General features: G+C 39.2%; 1 protein-coding gene across 1 annotated transcript; it reads left to right on the forward strand.

Annotated features, from left to right (window-relative positions):
- Positions 1-23,970: 23,970 nt before the first annotated feature.
- Positions 23,971-24,801, forward strand: LOC107816771 (uncharacterized). The gene has a single exon (XM_016642512.1). It carries the CDS (start codon positions 23,971-23,973, stop codon positions 24,799-24,801), a length of 831 nt encoding a protein of 276 aa, XP_016497998.1.
- The last annotated feature ends 375 nt before the right edge of the window (positions 24,802-25,176 follow it).

Raw genomic sequence — 25,176 nt, forward strand, 5'->3', positions numbered from 1 at the left:
TAGTTAAACTCAATTGGCTAACATTAGAACTAGAATCAAACAAATAAAAGTATTATAAGTTGGTAATCCAGCACAATGACTAACAAAGTAAAACTTGCATTAAAATCAAAACTAACAGCATCTCGGAAACTAAAGTAGAAGAAAATAATATACTAACAAAATAGGATTGGTAAACTAATAATTAGTTAAACAAAATCAAACCAATGCCAAAACCATTTAAAGTTAACATCAAACAAAGTGAAGTCAATTTTAACAATGGGACTTTGACAACAAAATATAGTTAAACTAATTAAGTAATCTGTACCTGTCCATCAATTAACTGATGTTGGAAATGAAGATAACAGAGTCAACTTTCACAATAAGAATGCCAGGGACCTCTGTTGCTTCTGGATAATACCGTATATTTCTGTAAACAGTACTCCTAGGGACCTTGCCAAGAACTTCAATCAGAGGCCTTATAATTTGTCAAAATTATAGCATCTGTGGTACTTTTATTCATTGCTTGCTGAACGTTTTCCTAAATATATACACAATCAAGGAAATCTTACTCATCGTGAGTCAATAGTCACATAACCTACATATTGTCCATGTGGTTACCAACATTATAAACTCCCAGAATGCAAATCATGATTATAGTTCTAGAAGAGATAAAAAGAAAGCAGTGCAACTTACATATACACATATGATCCAATCATGTTTCTTATGCGTAGAAAGATACATTTTTCCTCGTCCTAACTTTATCCCTGTCTCAACCATCTAGGTATGAAAATAAATTAAGTACGAATAACTTTACTAAACTAGAAGAACAGTCACATAATAAGTTTAATCAGTAAAATAAAATAAATGAGGTAAGAATGATGCATAGACTCACGTCTACGACGTTTACTGAATATTGCTTGTGGTCATATTGGATTAACATGTGAAGGTGGTGATTCAATTGTTAATAAAGGTTGTAATACATGTTGTGAAGGAAGCACTGACTAAACTGACTTTTGCAAGTTCTGAAAACACGTAGTCTTCAACATTATCTACAATAAAGTAAAGAAATAATAAGGAATAGAATATAAAACATAACAGAATGTAAAGTAAAGCACGATATTCACAGACCAATTTCCAGTGTCTACATCAACATACATCAAAAAGGTCATATTGGTTAGGATCTCTTTAGTTAATGATGCCTCAAGCCTGAAGCATTTGAAGTATCTTCAAATAGAATCATATTGTCATAACTATAACTCACTATAATTCTTTCCTCTATCTGGAATTCATCTGAAATGACTTTGTGATGAAAAGAGGATTTCATTGAATCAAGTTTGCGAAATGCTTACCAAGAATCATATTTTCATAACATCTATTCTTTACATGATATGAAAAGGTTCCTAATAATCAAGTTAGCAAACTGCTTACTGTAACGACCCTGTCACGACCCAAATCGATGGGCCGCGATGGACACTCGGTAACTTACTCAACCGAGTATCAATATAACGTATCTTTCTTATTACACCATCATATACACATGACATATGGGCCTATAAGGCCAACATGATCATTTATAAACTCAAAACATATGCCGTACAATCTTTCACGTACACGACATATGTCTACAAGCCTCTAAGAGTACATAAATATCATAAAGGTCGGGACAGAGCCCCGCCATACCAAACAATACACATCTAAATCATACTGACCAAACAAGAAACTTCGGAGTAAATGGAGTGCACCAACATCTTCTGCTGAGCTGATCGCCTACTTGAAAGACTCTCGGCCAGTCTATCGAGACCTGCGGGCATGAGTTCGTTCTTCCATTTCTTTGTGTTCTGAAGATCTTGTGTTGATTTACTTGCCGTATTCTCGTTTACTATTGTTGTTGTTGTATTCAGTGTTGTTGAGCCGAGTATGTAAAGAACGAAAATTAGTAAATAATAGACATGAGAGAAACATAGAGTAAAAGACTCGACATGTACCTCTGCATAGCTCTGTGAATCATTTCATTTTTTTTATGTCATGCATATGCATATAAATGTCATATCATGCATAAGTATATGCGTTCATAACATCATCAAGCCTCTGAGGGCATCCCATCATATCATTTCGGCCCCTGTAGGCAAATTATCAATGTATACCAGCTGATCATGTGGTGGTGCGTATATAATGCCGTAACCTTTTTCCCATATCCCATATGCGTATATAATGCCATAACCTTATCTCTTATCCCATATACATATAATATACGCGTATATAATGCCATCTGGTCATGGGTCAATATACATGTATAAATGCATGAAATGCATAAGAAATACGTTAATAAGATTTTCTCAGAATGTCATAAAAATAAATATGCTTGTCGGATAAACTTTATCAAATACGTATTTTTCTAAGACCCATGAACAGAAGATATAATAATAATTCACATGGGGAATCAAGAATATAGACACCCCTAGTATTTCTATGAATAGAGTCATTTATGAAAGTTGCGTATTTTGCTTGTTTCATTTGTATTATTTGGATCACGCCAAAAGGAAAGAAGGGATAGCCTTAACATACCTGAACCGATTCTCTTGATAATCTCTTTAACACCGTCTTTTGCGACGAAACACATAACGGCGAGATCGAATTAGGGAATGACCAAATTCAATCACAACAATAGCACAAACTAGATGCCTACCAAGTACTCCATCGTGTGTAATTATGCTAAATAGTCTCGGATGAATTCTTGTTGAAGTGATTCACGTTACTAATGAAAAGTATGGTCTCTCTTGAAGCATTACATAGCAGATTCGTATAAAACTTCCTAAAATGAATGAATGGCTTTAGAAAGGTCCCTTTTTATAGTGGTGTGGGCCCCACTTAATAATGCTTACCTTAGCCACCCAATTTTCTTAAAATGCCATCTAGCAATATGACCAAATAATCACTTAAATCAATAATCTTGGGCTGCCACGTTTGGGAAGCTTTATTAAGTCTTATCCAAAATCTTAATTACTCACTAATTCATTATTTAACTAATTAATCTCTCATTAATTAATAATCAATCAATTATTCATATAATTAAGAATTATCTCAAATTACTTAGAATACTACTCACTTTTAACACACTTTATACACCCTACTATCATGGTCATGTGGTACCTTGTATGGCACTAGTCCATAAATACTGGGTATTGTAGCTTGGACCGTATTTTATCTAAAAATGTCAAACTTCGACGAAATTCATTTTCTTCGATTTGCTTACCTTCTCACTTTCACGAATTTACTCATCACTTGTTTGAAATAGCATAATGCTTATAATCTCAAAATAATCTCATTCCCGAACTTACGTCGATTAACTTACGACGAAACTTTAGCGTACAAAAATATACGGGATGTAATATCTCATTTCTGAGCTTTCATCAATTTACTTATGACGTACTTTTACGTACGAAAATATGGGATGTAATAATATTCCCCCCTTTGGAATATTCGTCCTCGAATGTTGACTGATGCACTTATCGTTCTCATAACCCGTAGCTCTTGCGAATACTTTAATACTCTTTTTTCCATTTAGGTAATTGTTCTTTCAATAAATCCAAAGGCCAGGGCATTCCCTCCTTTAGGCCTCTTCCTCACACCACGATATGTGGTCGGAATTCTTCTAATCTCGTAACTCTTGCTACCTTCTGTCATGCAGCCTGTACAACTTTTTCCTTGTACATGCGCCTATGCGACCCTTATCTTATGCTTTTAGCCAATCTCTTGGCCTCATTTTGGGAACATATATAGAACTTGACAAGATGTCTCTTTGGACATCTATAGGTGTACTGAAGTTCTTTGCTCGGTACTTTGTCGAAATTACGAATATTGTTATACCTTACTTCATGGTCCCGGTTATCCACCCGTGTGACTTTACTGCATCTAGGTAGGTCATACTATACCATAACTCTTACCTTGGTTTTATTACTATCGAGGTCTGCTATCCAATTCCAAGTTACTCTCTCGCTTCTTATCATAGATGTATAAATCCAAGTCCTTCAATGCTTCCTTATTATTGTTCATCTAAAGGATGAAATACTTATCTCATTTCGTACTTTGTAACTTTTATCCATCTATTATTGATTTACCTCAATGTTGATCTACAATCCACCACTAATATCTTGAAACTTCTTACGTAAAACATTGCCACTAGGGCTTACGTTGCATCGAGGAATATTCGAAGTGATTTTCCTGATCCACTTAGCGGCGATACTGTACTTCAATAACCGTACTTTATAGCATCCCAATGTGACTCACTTACATGGGTATTTTAATCTAGTACAATTCATGAAATCCCTTCAAATCATGACTCAATCGAAGGTCCAAATGTCATCCTTCATTTATCACAAGTATACCCTCATTTTACTACCAAAGCAACATTCCATCTCTTTTAAATGCTATTAGTCTTAGAATCTTTTGAGTTCATTCAGGCTTAACTTTCTATAACTTAGAGAAACCATCAGCTCTTTTGTCTTCATGGGGATAATCCCGATAACTTCTCCATTCTCATAACCTTATCACTTGCCATTCCTTATTCTTACACATGTCTTCCTAAAATCTTGTCGTTTTACCATACTTTAGCTTGTGACCTACACATATTCATTTATACTACTCGCAACCTTCCTTCAAATCGCTTGCACCACAGATTTCCTTATGTTATTCTGGAACATCAAGCGAGACATCACATCGTCTCTAACTCTTCTTTACCTTCTTAATTAGGCTTCTCGATACCTAGAAACCATAGGCTGGAAGACATGCCACTGACAATGCCGTTATCATTCCTGGATATTGAATCCCCGCGCTTCTAGCCTTCTATCCGAAGTATGGACTATTCACAACCTTCTGCATTTGAGTATTTCGTACGTTGTTCACCCTTACCTTACTTACCTTAAAATCTGTCATAACATCTTCTATCTCTTTCATGACCTTCATTCCACATAGGTATAATTCACATCCATAGCTTAAAGCTCTATTATAACACTTGCACCTCAGGTGCATACACAATCTGGTGGGAGTTTCATACTGACTTCTTATGAGGCTGGTACTTCACTAACTGGCTCTAACGTTGGGTCATTATAGAATATGGTTGTTGTACTATCTCTCTTGTACCTCTGATATTAAGAGTGATTCTGCAATGTTCTCAATCATGATCTCTATAATATTCTGGGTCCAATAATCAGATTCCCGATTTACTTAGTCGATGTAGTTTCCTCTTCCTTTTGATCAGCCTTTATATAGGCTCAAGCTATCTTCTGATCTGCGACTTCTGGTATTAGCTATTACTTTAGTCTTTCATGGGCGCTATGGAATATCCATGATACAATCTTTTAACAATCCAATCCTTTGTCTATGACCTGGACTCAATTCTTTCTTTTAACTTACACCGGAGTCTTTTACAGTTGTATAATTGTCAAAATATATGTTGCTTGGATAATACTCCGAAATCTTAAGTGTGTTCATAACGTAACTAACTCTGGATCATTGATCGAATGATTCTTTCCGTTCCTTCTCAGCTTTCTTTAAATGTAAACAATTATTTTTCCTGGTCTTTCTGTCCCCTTGTTGTGTTCATACTTAACTTATCTTAGTTCCCACGCATGCCAGAATTTTTGTGCAACTCATATGATTTCGAATATTACTTTTGATTTTACTCCCCGTTTAATAGCCACGGTAGGCGCCACCTTCTTATGGAGTGCATATAATGTTATTGTGAGACTGGTGTTACAAGACCATTTCCTCCTTATGTTACTGAGCTTAGGTTGAAGCCTTCTTCCTTACTTTCTCAGCTAGTCTTTCAATGTAGTATTTAGGGAGAATCCTCTGACTCTTGTAAAGCTATGAGCTTATTACATTATATATTCGGCAGACCCTTTTGATGTCCTTCCTTGCCTATAATTATCCGTAGTTACTTACTTCCATGCCCTTGTGCTTGTAATGTTACGTCAGAACTGATATTTTGACTGTCTTCCCAGTGGCACTCTCTTTTATTCTCGTAATACTCATACGGTACCTTTAACTACCCCAACTCCTATCTGAATATTTCTCAAGAATCACAATGTCATATCTGCGAGACTTAATTCCCCATGTTGGGGTTCACTATGTTTATCTTGCACGATCTGTTGATTTGTCTGTATCCTCTTGTCTAGCCATAACTAGGCTCTTCCTGAATCAACTACTAACTACTCGTTGGCCCATTCTCATATCAATATTCCGCGTAATCTTTCTTGGGTTATTTCCTTTGTCTTAACTTACATCTCGCACCGGTTCCTTATCTATCAATAACATCTCGGGTAGGAACCCTTACTTCCTCTCCTTAACGCCGTTCTTGCATAATGTTATGGAATCATAGCATATATGTAGGATTTGAATAAGTGCAATCTCATCACTTTTTTTTTTTATTCTTCCTTTACCATTCCATAGTTACTAGAACCACTTAATTCTGACTTAATGCCACATCACACCATATTCCCCCCTTTATGGGAGCACTAAGATTTAGTGCTACGATGATCTACATATAGATGTTTTAGCATCTCATCTTTGGCATCTTTTCACATCATCGATGATCCTTACTCTCCTCGCGGTAATCCTTCTGTACCAAGGATAACAAAATTCCTCACTCGCGAGGTTGACACATAGTGTAACTGGCACATACAGTCCCTTAAGCTTAACTTTACTCACCTTGCTTGCTTTAGGGAAGCGTCTTCCTGAATGACCTTTAAAGGGTATTCTTCTGTCGTCCATTCTATTATCGCCGGAACGAAGTCTGAAATTCTCATGATGTCGACCATTATCGATTCATTCAGTCCCTAATTCATGTTTAGTTTGTCTTGTTCACCAATCCATACTGATTTCTTATTACTCTGGGGTCTAATATTACCTTTTGGTAATCGCGTTGGAGTCACGAACTTATTTCTCAAGGCCTGTCACCTCTCGTCTTTTCCTCCACTTGACTATAGACTCTGTAATACTGTCATCTTTTTGATCTACTGTTGTCATCGATGTATCACATCTTACTCATAATACTTCATTAACTCTCTTCTTATTTCCCGCTAACATCTATGTCTATTACTTTATTCTGAAAATATGAACAAGACATTCTTTGCTTTTAGCTCCCCTTGCTCCATCCCCTAGCTCTTCAGGTTGCCTAACATTCCCGTTCTACTAGGGACGGGAGCCACAATAAGGTAATGTTTATCCCTTCAAGTCTTTCAGTGCCTATCTTTGTAGTACTCATATCTAGTTGTACTATTTTAGAGTGCACCATCTAGGTGTCTCACAAGGAGATCTATTACCACATTTACAATACCCTTCGGAAATGTCAACTAACACAAACAATCCATTCACCATTTTGGGTTATTCTAACCCATCCGGATCCTGATATCACGTCCTTCTCTGAAAACTACACTTGTCAGCCTTCAGAGGGCATAACTGAAATGGGTGTGATCAATTGTATATATCTCCGTTACTATAAAAGGTAACTCGGAATGCTTATATTTCTCTACTTGAATTGTAAATACTGATAACTTTCATTAACTGGGTACCTCGTACCCTTTTTCATCTTGATTCTTTTACTTGCTGAAACTTGTGTGTACCTTTCAATTCTCTTATTCATTTTTACCGTAAGAGTGGATAGACATTCTAGTCTTAGGGATCCTTATCAAGAAGTTTACACATCTTAGTACACACATGATCTGTTGAATACCTCATATTTATCCATCATAAGCATGATACAAAAATTTAGTCCCTCTGACTCAACTCTTCCACAGCTACATCTCTTACCAACTGTTTTCCTGGATGGAGGCATCATCGTATTATCAATAAGATAGAGTTTAGGAAATTGAGTTCTAACAACTAAGCTCTACCACATGATCTAGAGTAAGAAGAAAGAGTGATAGTCCTAAATGCCCTGTAGCCTCCTGCTTATACGTGTGGTGCACAACACACCCATAAACAAGACTCTACTAGAATCGGCTTGTAGACTCCCTAGGACAGAATTGCTCTGATACCACTTTTGTCACGACCCAAACCGATGCATCGCAATGGGCACTCGGTACCTTACTCAACCGAGTACTAACATAACGTATCTTTCTTATTACATCATCATATACACATGACATATGGGCCTATAAAGCCAACATGATCGTTTATAAACTCAAAATATAGGTTGTACAATCTTTCACATACACGACATATGTCTACAAGCCTCTAAGAGTACATAAATGTCATAAAGGTCGGGACAGAGCCCCGCCATACCTCTAAATCATACTGACCAAACAAGCAACTCCGGAGCAAATGGAGTGCACCAATATCTTCCGCTGAGTTGATCGCCTACTTGGAAGACTCTCGGACTGTTTATCGAGACCTGCAGGCATGAAACACAAAGTCCCCAGGCAAAAGGGACGTCAGTATAAATATTGTACCGAGTATGTAAGGACTAAAAATCAGTAAATAATAGACATGAGAGAAACATGGAGTAAAAGACTCGACATGTACGTCTGCATAGCTCTTTGAATCATTTCATTGCATATGCGTATAAATGTCATATCATGCATAAGTATATGAGTTTATAACATCATCAAGCCTCTGAGACCATCCAATCATATCATTTCGGCCACTGTGGGCAAATTATCAACGTATACCAGCTGATCAGGTGGTAGTGCGTATATACTGTCGTAACCTTTTTTCCATATTCCAAATACATATATATACGCGTATATAATATCATATGTTCATGGGTCAATGTACATGTATAAATGCATGAAATGCATAAGAAATACGTTAATAAGATTTTTCGGAATGTCATAAAAATAATATATTTTTCAGATAAACTTTATCAAATACGTATTTTTCTAAGAACCATGAACAGAAGATATAATAATAATTCACATGGGAAATCAAGAATTAGACACCCATAGTATTTTTATGAATAGAGTCATTTATGAACGTTGCGTATTTTACTCATTTCATTTGTATCTTACAGATCATGCCAAAAAGAAAGAAGGGATAGCCTTGACATACCTGAACTGATTCTCTTGACAATCCCTTTAACACCATTGATTGCGACAACGCGTGACGGCGGATCGAAGTTGGGAAATATCGTATGATGTTCTTGAGAAAGATTGCACCATACTCCTTTATAATCGCAACATATCGTTGCAATTATGCTAAATAGTCTCGGATGAATTCACGTTAAAGTGATTCACGTTACTAGTGAAAAGTATGGTCTCTGTTGAAGCATTACATAGCAGATTTGTATGAAGCCTCCTAAAATGAATGAATGGCTTTAGAAAGGTCTCTTTTATAGTGGCGTGGGCCCCACTTAATAATGTTTACCTTAGCTACCCAATTTGCTTAAAATGACATCTAGCAATGTGACCAAATAGTCACTTAAATTAATAATCTTGGGCTGCCTCGTTTGGGAGGCTTTAGTAAGCCTTATCCAAAATCTTAATTACTCACTAATTCATTATTTAACTAATTAATATCCCATTAACTAATAATTAATTAATTACCCACATAATTAAGAATTGTCTCAAATTATTTAAAATACTACTCACTTTTGACACACCTTATATACCTTACTATCGTGGCCATGTGGTACATTGTATACTACTAGTCCATAAATACCAGGTATTTTTAGCTTGGGACGTATTTTATCCCAAAATATCAAACTTCGACGAAATTTATTTTCTTTGATTTGCTTACCCTTTCACCTTCACGGATTTAATCATCACTTGTTTGAAATAGCATAATGCTTATAATCTCAAAATAATCATATTCCCGAACTTACGTCGATTAACTTACGACGAAAATTTAACGTACGAAAATGCGGGATGTAATATCTCATTTCCGAACTTTCATCAATTTACTTATGGCGTATTTTTACGTACGAAAATATGGGGTGTAACAGATCCGACCGGTCGTTTTGAGCTCTAGTGCATCGTTCAGCAGTTTGAGGCCTTGAGAAGTTTCACTTCATGTATTGTGACTTGCACGTGTGATCAGAATTTAATTTTGGGAAGTTCAGAGTTGATTTGGAAAGAAAACTCTCACCTCGAGAGCTTTGTGTTGGAAAAATTGACTAAGGTTAGACTTTTAAGTAAACGACCTCGGAATCAGGATTTGAAGGTTTCACTAAGTTTGTGTGATGATTCTGATCTTAGGGGCGTGCCTGGATGTGGATTTGGAGGTTCGTAGGTTGTTTCGGGGTCATTTGGCGAAAGTTGGAAGTTGGAGGTTTTTGGAAGTTCGACCGGGAGTGGACTTTTTGATATCGGGGTCGAATTCCGATTTTGGAAGTTGGAGTAGGACCGTAATGTCAATTATAACTTGTGTGCAAAATTTGAGGTCAATTGGATTTGATTTGATGCAATCCGGTACAAGCTATAGAATTTGGAAATTTTAAGTTCGATTCGAGGCGTGATTCATGATTTTGATATTGTTTGACATGGTTTAAGGCTTTCACTAAGTTCGTATTGTCATTTGGGACATATTGGTATATTTAGTTAAGGTCCCGAGAGTCTCGGGTGGATTTCGAATGGTTAACGTATTGAATTTGGCCTAATGAAAATATTGAAGCTGTTGTCATCTTATGTAACCGCAGCTGCGAGGTTTTGGCCGCAGGTGCGGGGTAAGGTCTGCGTACACACTACCCTCCCCAGACTTCACTAGTAAAATTTCAGTGGGTCGTTGTTGTTGTTGTTGTTGTTGTTGTTGTTGTAGAGAACTAACTCAAAAAAGGATCTAATAAATTACTAGAGTAGCAAACAAACATTGATGCAAGTATAGAAAAGGCTGAAGTTCCTAATGAGAGAAATAAAAATACATGCATTCAGCCATTAGCCATATATGGAAAAGAAGAAAATAGGCATAGAGAGAGCTAGATATTAACAAATTCGGAAACAAATATAAAAAAGACCTTTCTTCCGATTGTTCAAGAAACATAGCACTAAGAAACAATAAATTGTAGTTCTATATGTATCCTCAAATCGGAATAATACTTGAATGACACTCCGTATAATCAAAGAGCATAAAACAACTAAAAATTTTACAAACCCAGTTTGGGAACTTAAAGTCTCTCACCAAATAAGAAATCAAAACGTAAAAATGAAATCAATTGAAACTTACCGATTTACCGGAACCGATTTACAAAAATGGATGAATACTAAAAGTAGGGGGGGAGAGGACTGGGAGAGTGGTGTTAAAGGGTGAAGTTTCTGGAGAAAGGGGTTAGAGCCTGTTTGGCTTAGCTGATTTAGAGTAGCTGATAAGCATTAGGTCCTGAAAAGCACGCCTTTAAGCACGCTATCCTAACACACACACACATGTGGATATATATATATATATATATATATATGTATGAATCTGTCACGACCCGAAATTCTCACCTTCGGGACCGTGATGTCACCTAATATTTCACTTGCTAGGCAAGACAACGTTAGAATATAATTAGCCAATTTAATACTATTTTAAATTAATTAATAACAAAAAAAAAACAAGTGCGGAAATAAATTCTGAAATAAAATGAATAATCCATAATAGATGCAATATCTAAAGATCATCCCAGAATTTGGAGTCACAAGTGCACGAGCTTCTAGAATAATAAAAATAAAGGTCTGAATAAAATTCAAGTTGTTTGAAATATAATATACAGCTGAGATAAGATAGAAGAGGACTTCAGAACTGCGAACGCTGTGCAGTTATACCTCAAGTCTCCACTGGTAGTTCTATCCGGGAAATTCTACAGTACGTCATTGGGACCAACTCCGAAATCTGCACAAGAAGTGTAGAGTATAGTATCAGTACAACCGACCCCATATACTGGTAAGTGCAGAGCCTAACCTCGACGAAGTAGTGACGAGGCTAAGGCAGGTCACTTACATTAACCTGTATGCAATAATAATAATAATAATAACAACAATAATAGAAATAAATTAGGTAACTCATTTTAACCGTTGAAGTCAACTCGGCAGTCATAATCAATTATTGTTTTAATCAACTTCCGTTGCGGCGTGCAACCCGCTCCTCCAACAATATAAACTTTAAATGTTGCGGCTTGCAACCCGATCCCCCAATATAAACTTTAAATAACTCTGTTGCGGCGTGCAACCCGATCCCCCAATATATTCATATTAAATTCTGTTACGGCGTGCAACTCGCTCCTCCAATATATTCACTTTCATTTCCGTCGCGGCGTGCAACCCGCTCCTCCAATATATTCACTTTCATTTCTCTCAAGTCAAGGTTAACCACGATACTTACCTTGATTCGCAACCAAATTCAAGTTTTCAATACACCCTTGCCTCGCGAATTAGTGTTTGAAATCCTCAAATCTAGTCATAAACAATTCAATATATTCAATACAAATCGTAGGGATTAATTCCATATGAATTTACTCATTTTTCCGGATTAAAATCCGAAATTTATTTAAAAAATTAACAGTGAGACCCACATCTCGAATCCAAAAAAACTCACGAAATCCAAAAACCCGTTCCGATACGAGTTCAGCCATACAAAAATTATCGAATTCCAATATTGAATTGGCTTTCAAATCTTCATTTTACATTTTTGAAAGATTTTATAAAAATCTGATTTTTCTTACATAAATTCACGGATTCATGATGTAAATGAGTATGAAATCACGGAATATAATCAATATAGGATAAGAAACATTTAGCCCAATATTTTCCCGTAAAAATCGCCCAAAATCGTCTTACCCGAGCTCAAAATCGAAAATGGTAGAAAATGGGACGAAATCCCATTTCCAGAACTTAAGTTCTGCTGTCCAAATTTTTACTCATCGTGATCGTGAGAATTCATTTGCGATCGCGTAGAACTATTTCTGCCCAGGTCTATTTTACTCTTCGCGATCGCGGGAATGGCTTCGCGATCATGAAGCACAATTTGCACAGGCTGCCAATTTGCACTACGCGAACGTGATATCCTATACGCGAACGCGAAGAATAACCTCGTAGACCTTCGCGATCGCGGACTGCTTCATGCAAACGCAAAAAATAAATTTGAGTTCCCCAACTTGAGCCTTATTTCCTCTTTGCGGACGCGATCAAGTCTACGTGTTCACGATGCACTGGGAGCTAACCTTCCGCGATCGCGTGCCTATCTTCGCGAACGCATAGGGTAAAAATCACGGCTCACAATTTCTTCTTCGCGATCGCGGGAATGGCTTCGCGATCGCGAAGCACTATGCACCATATGACAGCTGAAGCTCAAAAACCAGATTTGTTTCCAAAGTTCAAAAGGTCCGTAGGCTATCCAAAACTCACCCGAGCCCTCGGGCTCTAAACCGTACATGCACACAAGTCCAAATATATCATACGAACTTGCTCGCACGATCAAAACACCAAAATAATACCTAAAACTACGAATCGGACACCAAATCAAATAAAAGTTTTAAAAACTTTAGAATTTCTATTTTAACAACTGGGCGCCTGAATCACGTCAAAACAACTCTGTTTCTCACCAAATTTGGCAGAAAAGTCATAAATATAGTAATGGAGCTATACAGGGTTCCGAAACTAAAATATGGACCCGGTATCAACAAAGTCAAATATTAGTCAAATCTCTTAATCATTAAACCTTTAAACTTAAAAATTTCGACAACATGCGATAACTCGAGCTAGGGACCTCCGAATTAAATTCTGGGCATACGCCCAAGTCCCAAATCAAGATACGGACCTACCGGAACTATCAAAACACTGATCTGAGTCTGTTTGCTCAAAATTATGACCAAAGTCAACTCAGTTCAGTTTTAAGGCTCTATTTCTCAATTTAATCAATTTTTCATATAAATAATTTTTGGAAAATTATGCGGACTGTGCACGCAAGTCGAGGAATTATGAATAATACTTTTCGAGGTCTTAGAACACAGAAATAATTATTAAATTTAAAGATGACCTTTTGGGTCAGCACATTCTCCACCTCTAAAATAAATGTTCGTCCTTGAACGGAATTAGAAAAAAGTACCTGAGATGGTGAAAAGGTGTGGATATTTACTCCGCATGTCTGAATCGGACTCCCAGGTAGATGCTTCTATCGGCTGACCTCTCCATTGTACCCGAACTGAAGGATAACTCTTAGACCTCAACTGTCGGACCTGCCGGGCTAGAATAGCTACCGGTTCCTCTTCATAAGTCAAATCTTTGTCCAACTGAACTGAGTTGAAATCTAGTACATGGGACGGATCACCCTGATATTTTCGGAGCATAGACATATGAAACATCGGATTAACAACTGATAAACTAGGTGGTAGTGCAAGCCTGTAGGCTACTTCACCCACTCTTTCAAGAATTTCGAAGGGTCCTATATACCTAGGGCTTAACTTGCCCTTCTTTCTGAACCTCATTACACCTTTCATAGGTGAAACCCAGAGCAATACGCTTTCTCCAACCAAGATTGCAATATCACGAATTTTACGGTTGGCATAACTCTTTTGCCTAAACTGAGTTGTGCGAAGTCGATCCTGAATAACCTTGACCTTATCCAAGACATCTTGTACCAAATCGATACCCAACAACCGAGCCTCTCCCCGTTCAAACCAGCCAACTTGCGATCGGCATCGCCGTCCGTATAATGCCTCATATGGAGCCATCTGAACTGGTATCTATTATTATAAGCAAACTCTGCAATTGGCAAGAACTGATCCCAAGAACCTCCAAAGTCTATAACACAAGCGCGAGGCATATCTTCTAATATCTGAATGGTACGCTCTGATTGTCCGTCTGTCTGTGGATGAAATGTTATGCTTAACTCAACCCGCATATCTAACTCACGCTGTACAGCCCTCCAGAAGTGTGAGGTAAATTGTGTATCTCGATCTGAAATAATAGACACGGGCACACCGTGAAGGCGAACAATCTCACGAATGTAAATTTCAGCCAACCGCTCTGAAGAATAGGTCACTGCCACTGGAATGAAATGTGTTGACTTGGTCAACCTGTCCACAATGACCCAAACTGCGTCAAATTTTCTCTGAGTCTGTGGGAGCCCAACAACAAAATCCATAGTGATACGCTCCCATTTCTACTCATGGATTTCTAACTTCTAAAGCAAACCACCAGGTCTCTGATACTGGTACTTGACTTGCAGACAATTTAGACATCGAGCTACATATGCAACTATATCCCTCTTCATTCTCCTTCACCAATAATGTTGCCACAAATCCTGATACATTTTGGCAGCACCTGGATGAATAGTAATCTGGAACTATGGGCCTCTTCTAGAATTAATTCACAAAGCCCATCCATATTAGGCACACAAATACGACCCTGCATTCGCAGAACTCCCTCTTCCCCCACAGCAACATGTTTGGCATCACCCGCACCGTGTCCTTAAGGACAAGTAAATTAGGATCATCATACTATCACTCTCTGATGCACTCATATAAAGAAGACTGAGCGACTGTGTAAGCTAGAACCCGACTAGGTTCTGAAACAACTAACCTCACGAATTGATTAGCCAAAGTCTGAACATCTGCAGCTAATGGCCTCTCACCAACCGGAATATACGCAAGACTACCCATACTCACAGTCTTTCTAATCAAAGCATCGGCCACCACATTGGCCTTTCTGGGGTGATACAAAATGGTGATATCATAGTCTTTCAACAACTCAAACCATCTTCTCTACCTCAAATTAAGATCTTTTTGTTTGAACAGATACTGAAGGCTACGATGATCAGTAAATACCTCACACGAGACACCATAGAGGTAATGCCTCCAAATCTTCAGCGCATGAAAAATGGCTGCCAATTCTATGTCATGAACAGGATAATTCTTCTTGTGAACTTTCAATTGTCGCGACGCGTATGCAATCACCCTGCCATCTTGCATTAATACTGCACTAAGCCCAATGTGAGATGCATCATAATATACCGTATAAGATCATGAATATGTGGGTAATACCAATATTGGTGCCGTAGTTAGAGCAGTCTTGAGCTTCTAAAAGCTCAACTCACACTCGTCTGACCATCTAAATGGGGCACATTTCTGGGTCAGTCTAGTCAATGGGCTTGTTATAGATGAAAACCCTTCCACGAACCGATGATAATAAACTGCCAAACCCAGGAAACTCTGGATCTCTGTAACTGAAGTAGGTCTTGGCCAATTCTGAACAACCTCAATCTTCTTAGGATCCACCTTTATGCCTTCTGCCGATACAACATGCCCCAAAAAGGCAACTGAGTTTAACTAAAACTCGCATTTTGAAAATTAGCATATAACTGATTATTCTTCAAAGTCTGAAGCACATTCCGAAGATGTTATTCATGCTCCTCTCGACTGCTGGAGTAAATCAAGATATTATCATTGAATACAACCACAAAAAAATCCAAATAGGGCTTGAACACCTGATTCATCAAATCTATAAATATTGTTAGGGCATTTGTCAACCAAAATGACATCACTAGGAATCTGTCATGCCCATACCGAGACCGAAAAGTTATCTTAGGGACATCAGATGCCCTAATCTTTAACTAATGGTAACCAGAGCTCAAGTTGATCTTTGAATACAACTTGGCACCCTAAAGTTGATCGAATAAGTCATCAATTCTTGGTAGTGGATACTTGTTCTTGATAGTAGCCTTGTTTAACTGCCAATAATCTATACACATTCGCATTGAACCATCTTTCTTCTTTACAAATAACACCGGTGCACCCCAGGGTGAGACACTGGGTCTAATGAGTCCCTGATCAAGCAAGTCTTTTAACTACTCCTTTAATTCTTTCAACTTCGGCGGGGCCATACGGTATGGTGAGATAGAAATAGGCTGAGTGCTAGAAGCTAAATTAATACAGAAGTCAATATCTCTATCGGGTGGCATCCCCGGCAAATCTACAGGAAATACTTCTGGAAATTCACGAACAACTGACACTGGGTCCATAGAAGGAGCATCCACACTTGGATCGCGAATATAAGCCAAATAGGCTAGACACCCTTTCTCGACCATACGTCGAGCCTTAATATAAGAAATAACCCTGCTGGTAGAATGACCATAAGTTCCTTTCCACTCTAACCAAGGTAAGCCCGGCATGGCTAGGGTCATCGTCTTAGCATAACAATCCAATATAGCATGATAAGGTGACAGCCTATCCATACCCAAGATGACATCAAAATCTACCATATCAAGAAGTAGAAGATCCACACTAGTCTCAAGACTACCAATAGTAATCACATATGAACGATAGACATGGTCTACTACAACAGAGTCTCCCACTGGTGTAGATACATACACAGAAACACTTAGAGAATCACGAGACACAACCAAATATGAAGCAAAATAGGAGGACATATAGGAATAAGTAGATCCTAGCTCAAATAGAACTGAAGCATCTCTATGGTAAACTGGAATAATATATATGATCACGGTATCAGATTACTCGGCCTCAAGCCTAGCTGGAAATGCATAAAATCGAGGCTAGGTCCCTCCACGCTGAACTGAGTCTCTAGGACGGCCTCTAACTGGCTGGCCTCCACCTCTAACGGCATGACCTCCACCTTTAATGGCTTGACCTCCACCTCTAGCTGCCTGACCCCTACCTCTATCTGGATGAGCAGGCGGTGAAGCAACTAGTGCTGGTATGATGGCATGAAAATCCTGCCGAGATTTGTTACTCGACAACCTATGGCAATACCTCCTGATGTGGCCAATGTTCCCACACTCATAACACCCATCTTGATGTTGTGGCTGCTGAAGATGACCTGAACGGACCGGATAACCATTGTAGTGACTCTGGAGTGGTGGTGCACTAAATGTTTGCTGACCAAAGTAAGGCATCATAGGACCGTGACTCCCTGAAGCACCGGAAGATGCCTGAAGTGCTGAATGAAACAGTCTGGGATACCAAAATTACCCCTGCCTCCAGACGAGGCACCACTGAAACCATCAAACTGACGAGGCCTCTTATCAGACCTCTGCCCTCTCTCCTATGCAAGAACTATCTCAATCCTCCTTGTGACATTAGTAGCTGCCTGAAAGGAAATCTCACTTCAAGTCTCCTTGTCCATGTGAAGCCTGATAGGGTGAGTGAGTCCCTCAATAAACCTCCTTACTCTCTCTCCCTCAGTAGGTAATAAAAGGAGAGCATGATTGGCTAAATCCACAAAACGGGATTCATACTAAGTAACAGTCATACTGTCCTGCTGTAGACATTCAAATTGACTGCGGTAATCCTCTCTCAATGTGATAGGGAGGAACTTCTCCAGAAATAGCCGTGAAAACTGCTCCCAGATCAATGCAGGCGATCCAACTAGTTTGGTCAATATATAATCTCTCCACCACCTCTTGGCGGAACCCGTCATCTGAAATACAGCAAAATCGACCCCATTGGTCTCAACTATACCCATGTTCTGCAATACCTCATGGCAACGGTTAAGATAATCCTATGGGTCCTCAGAAGGTATACCACTGAAGTGAACTGGAAAGACCTTAGTAAACTTATCCAGTCTCAATAAGGCCTCAGAAGACACAGCGGGCCTATCACCAGCTTGAACAACTGGCTGAACTATCCCAACTGGCGGGACTGCTGGAGACTGATTCTGGGGAGCCATATGCTCCGGAGCGGGAGTAGTGGGAGTTTGTGCTCCTCCCCCAGCCTGTGAGACGGCTTGTACCGCTGGAAATGTGCCATTCTGGGCCACGCCCTCCATAAGACTTACCAAACGGACTAGAGCGTCTTGAAGCACTAGAGTAGCTATGAATCCTTTTGGGACCTGAACTGGTCCATCTGGTACATTCTGAACTGGAACCTCCTCCTGAAGATCCACCTGAGGTTCTACAATAGGTGCGGCTGCTCGAGCTCTAGACTGAGCTCTACCTCTGTCTCGGCCTCTAGCACGACATCAACCTCTACCCCTGGCCATAGTTGCCACTGGGGGCTCCGGTCCCTGTTCATCGGTAGATGTATTATGTGTTCTCGCCATCTGCGAGAGAATAAGAATAGAATGGTTCAATTATCGATGATAGAATAAAATCGCACGACAAGATAAGAAAGAAGTGATATTGTTCCTAAACTTCATAGCCTATAAAAGATAAGTACAAATGTCTCTGTACCGATCCTTCAGACTCTACTAAGTTTGCTCGTGACTCGTGAGACCTATGTAACCTAGTGCTCTGATACTAATTGTCACGACCCAAAATTCCCACCTTTGGGACCGTGATGGCGCATAACGTTTCACTTGCTAGGCAAGCCAACATTAGAATATAATTAGCCAATTTAACACAATTTTAAATTAATTAATAACAAAGAAAACAAGTGCGGAAATAAAGTCTGAAATAAAATAAATAATCCAAAATAGACGCGATCTCTAAATACCATCCCAGAATATGGAGTCATAAGTGCACGAGCTTCTAGAATAATACAAATAAAGGTCTGAATAAAATTCAAGTTGTTTGAAATATAATACACAACTGAGATAAGATAGAAGGGGACTTCAGAACTGCGAACGATGTGCAGTTATACCTCAAGTCTCCACTAGTAGCTGTATTCGGGAAAATATACAGTATGCCGCTGGGACCAACTCCGAAATCTGCACAAGAAGTGCAAAGTGTAGTATCAGTACAACCGACCCCATGTACTGGTAAGTGCAGAGCCTAACCTCGAAGAAGTAGTGACGAGGCTAAGGCAGGTCACTTACATTAACATGTATGCAATAATAATAATAACAACAATAATAGAAATAAATTAGGTAACTCATTTTAACCGTTGAAGTCAACTCGGCAGTCATAACCAATTATTATTTCAATCAACTTCCGTTGCGGCATGCAACCCGCTCCAACAATATAATTCCTCAATAAATTTCTGTTGCGGCGTGCAACCCGCTCCAACAATATAAACTTTAAATAAATTTGTTGCGGCGTACAACCCGATCCCCCAATATAAACATTCAATAACTCTGTTGCGGCGTGCAACCCGATCCCCAATATATTCATATTCAATTCTGTTGTGGCGTGCAAGCCGCTTCTCTAATATATTCACTTTCATTTCCGTTGCAGTGTGTAACCCACTCTTCTAATATATTCATTTACCAGTTCTTATAAAAGAAATTACTCCAATAAATGCAACATTTAATATGAAATTATAAGACAACAAGTATAAAATAATTATGATTCATTTATGAAACAAACAATGACAAGTAGCAATTAATTGTGGAAATCAGGGAGAAAATAGGTAGAATAATATTTAATATGCTAAATGTCAAGTAGCAATTAAGACACATAAATCAAATAAGCATGTGACAATTATTACAGGAATTCAAGAATTAATATTTGACTAGGAATATGAGAGAAATAATTATTATAACAATTAATTCGTGTCTTAAAACAATTTAAGATGTTTAAATAATTAAACAAACAATTAAATTGACAAAGTATAGGCACTCATCACCTTGCTTATACATCGTTGCACATGAAATTGACATAGCAAATAATTCAAGGGTTCTATTCTCTCAAGTCAAGGTTAATCACGACACTTACCTCGCTTCGCAACCAAATTCAACTTTCCAATACACCCTTGCCTCGCGAATTAGTGTCCGAAATCCTCAATAAATAATTCAATATATTCAATACAAATCGTAGGAATTAATTCCATATGAATTTACTAATTTTTCCGGATTAAAATCCAAAATTTATTTCAAAAATCAACAGTGGAACCCACGTCTCGAATCTTAAAAAAACTCAGAAAATCCGAACACCCGTTCCGATACGAGTTCATCCATACAAAAATTATCGAATTCCGACATCAGATTGGCATTCAAAACTTCATTTTACATTTTTGAAAGATTTTATAAAAATCTAATTTTTCTTTCATAAATTCACGGATTCATGATGTAAATGAATATGGAATCACGGAATATAATCAATATTGGATAAGGAATACTTACCTCAATGTTTTCCCGTAAAAATCGCCCAAAACGCGTCTTACCCGAGCTCAAAATTGAAAATGGTAGAAAATGGGACGAAATCCCATTTCCAGAACTTAAGTTCTGTTGTCTAGATTTTTACTCATCGCGATTGCGAGAATTCGTTCGCGATCGCCTAGAACTATTTCTGCCCAGGTCCATTTTACTCTTCGCGATAGCAGGAATGGCTTCGCGATCGCGAAGCACAATTTGCACAGGCTGCCAATTTGCACTACGCGAACGCGACATCCCATACGCGAACGCGAAGCATAACCCTGTAGACCTTCGCGATCGCGGACCGCTCCATGTGAACGCGAAGAACAAATTTGAATTCCCCAACATGTGCCTCATTTTCTCTTCGCGAACGCGATCAACTCTACGTGTTCGCGATGCACTAGGAGCTAACCTTCTGTGATCGCATGCTTATTCGTGAACGCATAGGGTAAAAATCACAGCTCACAATTTCTTCTTCGCGATCGCGGGAATGGCTTCACGATCGCGAAGAACCATGCACCAGATGACAGATGAAGCTCAAAAACCAGATTTTTTCCAAAGTTCAAAAGGTCCGTAGGCTATCCGAAACTCACCCAAGCCCTCGGGGCTCTAAATCGTACATGCACACAACACAAGTCCAAATATATCATACGAACTTGCTCACATGATCAAAACACCAAAATAATGCCTAAAACTACGAATCAGACATCAAATCAAGTGAAATGTTTAAGAAACTTTAGAATTTCTATTTTAAGAACCGGACGCCTGAATCATGCCAAAGCAGCTCCGTTTCTCACCAAATTTGGCAGACAAGTCATAAATATAGTAATGGAGCTATACCGGGTTCCGGAACTAAAATACAGACCCAGTATCAACAAAGTAAAACATTAGTCAAATCTCTTATGTCATTAAACTTTTAAACTTAAAAGTTTCGACAGCATGCGATAACTCAAGCTAGGGACCTTCGAATTAATTTCCGGGCATACGCCCAAGTCCCAAATCACAATACGGACCTACCAGAACTGTAAAAACACTAATCCGAGTCTGTTTGCTCAAACTGTTGACCAAAGTCAACTCAGTTGAGTTTTAAGGCTCTATTTCCCATTTTATTCAATTTTTCATATAAAAACTTTTCGAAAAATTATACGGATTGCACACGAAAGTAGAGGAATGATGAATAGTGCTTTTCGAGGTTTTAGAACATAGAAATAATTATTAAATTTAAAGATGACCTTTTGGGTCATCACATAATCGACAAGAATGTATTTATAATTCCCGTATAATAACCAAGCAAGGCAATTAGCATATCCTAACTGCAAATAGCCTTTCCCGATACCCGAGTTCAAGAACTCGCTCTACTCAATTTTATATGCAATCTAGAATTTCCACTTTCGAGTTCAACTCTAGATTCATAGATAGTATTCAATTGGTGATCATGCAATCAAATAATTAAACACATGATTGAATAAATAAACCAATACGATAAATCAAGAAATCAAAATCAATATTTGAATAACAATAGCCATGAAAGAACCACAACCCTAGAACGTGAAGTTTAGCTCCACATAGATATGGTAGCAAAACAACAAATCATCCAAACCCCAAGATCGTTCTCTTTCTTTGCAATGACGAAAATCTGCATGGCAGGTAACCAAGGAGAGAAGACTAAAGTGATAGGTAACTTCACTAGCAACCTTATGAACGCTATCAATGAGAGTTGTGAAACATTAGGTGACAATGGGACACCCACTACCTCCCCCAGGCGCGAGAGGTCGCCTCTTCCCCATTGTAGCATAACAAAATCAAATGGCAAAGGGGACTCCACATCCACAGGAGAAGGGACGCCACCGGTCATGAAACAACTCCTGGAAGCGTGGTTGACCGATATGCTTGTGAACTGCTCAACAAGCCCATTCCATGCACGACTACAGAAACCGCAAGAGACCACATATTGCAACGAGCACACGAACAGGGTGACCAATCAGACCCTCCAACACCAGGTATAACTCATAATGTTACTGAAAATGCATGTGAAAGCATCCTCGTCGCTGTCCTAAAGAGGATGGAAGATATGGAGAATGAAAATAAAGTGCTCAGAGGTCAAATGAAACAACACTAAGAACGAGTCGACAAGATATTAGGCGCCCCAAAGCTACTGCCAAAGATGGACGCCGGTAGGTTCGTAGAGCAGTCGTACAGCGAGGAAGCAGCCCCGCATGCCTTATCAAAGACCTTCAAAATGTCGTTGTATCTCAAGATATATGATGGAACGGCTGGCCCCGAAGATCACGTGACTTATTATGTCACCGCCGTGAAAGGTGACGACCACACCAAGGAACAAGTGTCCTCTATTTTACTGAAGAAATTTGGTGAAACCCTTATGGGACGGGCATTAACATGGTACTCACAGCTACCATCCCACTCCATAGAAACCTTCGAGAAAATGGCCGATAATTTTGTAACGGTGCATGCAAGAGCCAAGAAAGTTGAAACAAGAGTAAAAGACATATTCTCCATCAAGAAGTCCTTGGGAGAGGGACTAAGGGAATTCTTCACCCGATTCAACAGGATAAGGATGAATCTGCCAAACGTGTCCGAGGAGATGGAAGTCGTAGCCTTTTAGAACTGGTTGAGTAGAGAGGGCTCAAGAGCGACCAAAAAATAGCTGAGCCGGTTGATAAAATATCTTCCAACCAGTTGGGATGAAATCCACAATTCTTACTGTGCCAAAGTTCGAGAAGACGACGACGACCTCAACGAACCAACTCGATGGCTCGTCTGGGTACAAGCTGATCCCAGGAAAGAATGAAGAGACAACATAAGGAGGGATCACCCGATCTAACGACCCAACAGGGAACGACATTAGCCATACGTCAGGTCCCCTGCCCCGACTTCTTTCTCCTATGATGAAGGCACATCCATGCCGAGGACGGGGACTCACCGGAACTAGAGAGGTATGCCCTCCTTATTATCTTCTCACAAGTTTTGTGTGTCACCTACAGAAATAGTCTATGCCCCGGAGAAACTAGGAACGAAGGTGAAATGGCCGCCAAAAATGAGATCCGATCCGAGCACCAGAAAATCCGATGCCCTCTACGAGTTCCACCAGGAGCGCGGACACAAGACAGAGGACTGCATTGCCATCAGGCAAGAGGCTGTGAACATTTTGCAGCAGGGACACCTCAAAGAGCTACTAAGCAACAAAAGGAGAAACAACTTTGCCAGGGGATGTGAACGCCAAGGCCCACCGAAGCCGCTGTCACCAGCTTGCACTATCAACATAATCATCGGCGGCAACGACGATGCCTTCATCAGCGACATTAAATTCACTGCCACTCACAAGTTCAAAAGATCTATCACCCACGAACGGTATGACAGACTCGAAGAAAGTATCATATTCGACGAGTTAGATGCCAACGGATTGACTTTCCCTCACAATGATGCTCTTGTCATTACTTTGTCCCTTTTAGATACTGATGTTAAACGTATCATGGTAGGTGATGGGAGTGAAGCGTGCATTATCCATCCCCAGTTTCTCACCCAGATGAGACTCGAGGACAAGATAGTGTCACACTGCATCACACTAACCGATTTTAATAATGTAGTTGAACGAACATCGAGAGAAAGTACACTCCTCGTCTTGGCCGGTGGCATAATGCTGGAGACGACATTCCACATCATGGACCATGCCACCGCATACAATGCCATTGTAGGACGACCATGGATACATCCCATAAGAGCCGTCCCCTCCAGCTTATATCAATTAATCAAATTCCCAACACCTTGGGGGATCTTCAGCATATGGGGAGAACAACGCACGTCTGGGAAATGTTGCTGCATCGCCTTAGACAACACAACAATCCAACAGAAAAAGACAAGGAAATGAAAAAACCAGGGACATCATCCTGGATCCCGAAATGGTTGAAGCTGTAGACTCGACTATAGAGGACTTCGACCCCATTCAATTAGACCCCAGCGACTACAGCAAAAAGGCCTACATCGGCTGCAAACTCCGAGAACCAGGTAAATTTAGTCAATTCTTAATAACTAATGCAGATTTATTTTCCTTCAGCCATGCAGATATGTCGGGGATACCCAAAGAGATTGCCACACACAAATTAAATGTCAATCCGTTCTACCCCGATAAGGCAGGTCAAACAAAAGTTCAATCCCGCTATCAACGATGTCGTCCATAAAGAGGTGGAGAAACTATTAGAAAATGGCTTCATTAGGGAGTCGAAATACCCCAAGTGGATCGCCA

The sequence above is a fragment of the Nicotiana tabacum genome, chromosome 2 (assembly GCF_000715075.1).
Source record: "Nicotiana tabacum cultivar K326 chromosome 2, ASM71507v2, whole genome shotgun sequence".
NCBI lineage: Eukaryota > Viridiplantae > Streptophyta > Magnoliopsida > Solanales > Solanaceae > Nicotiana > Nicotiana tabacum.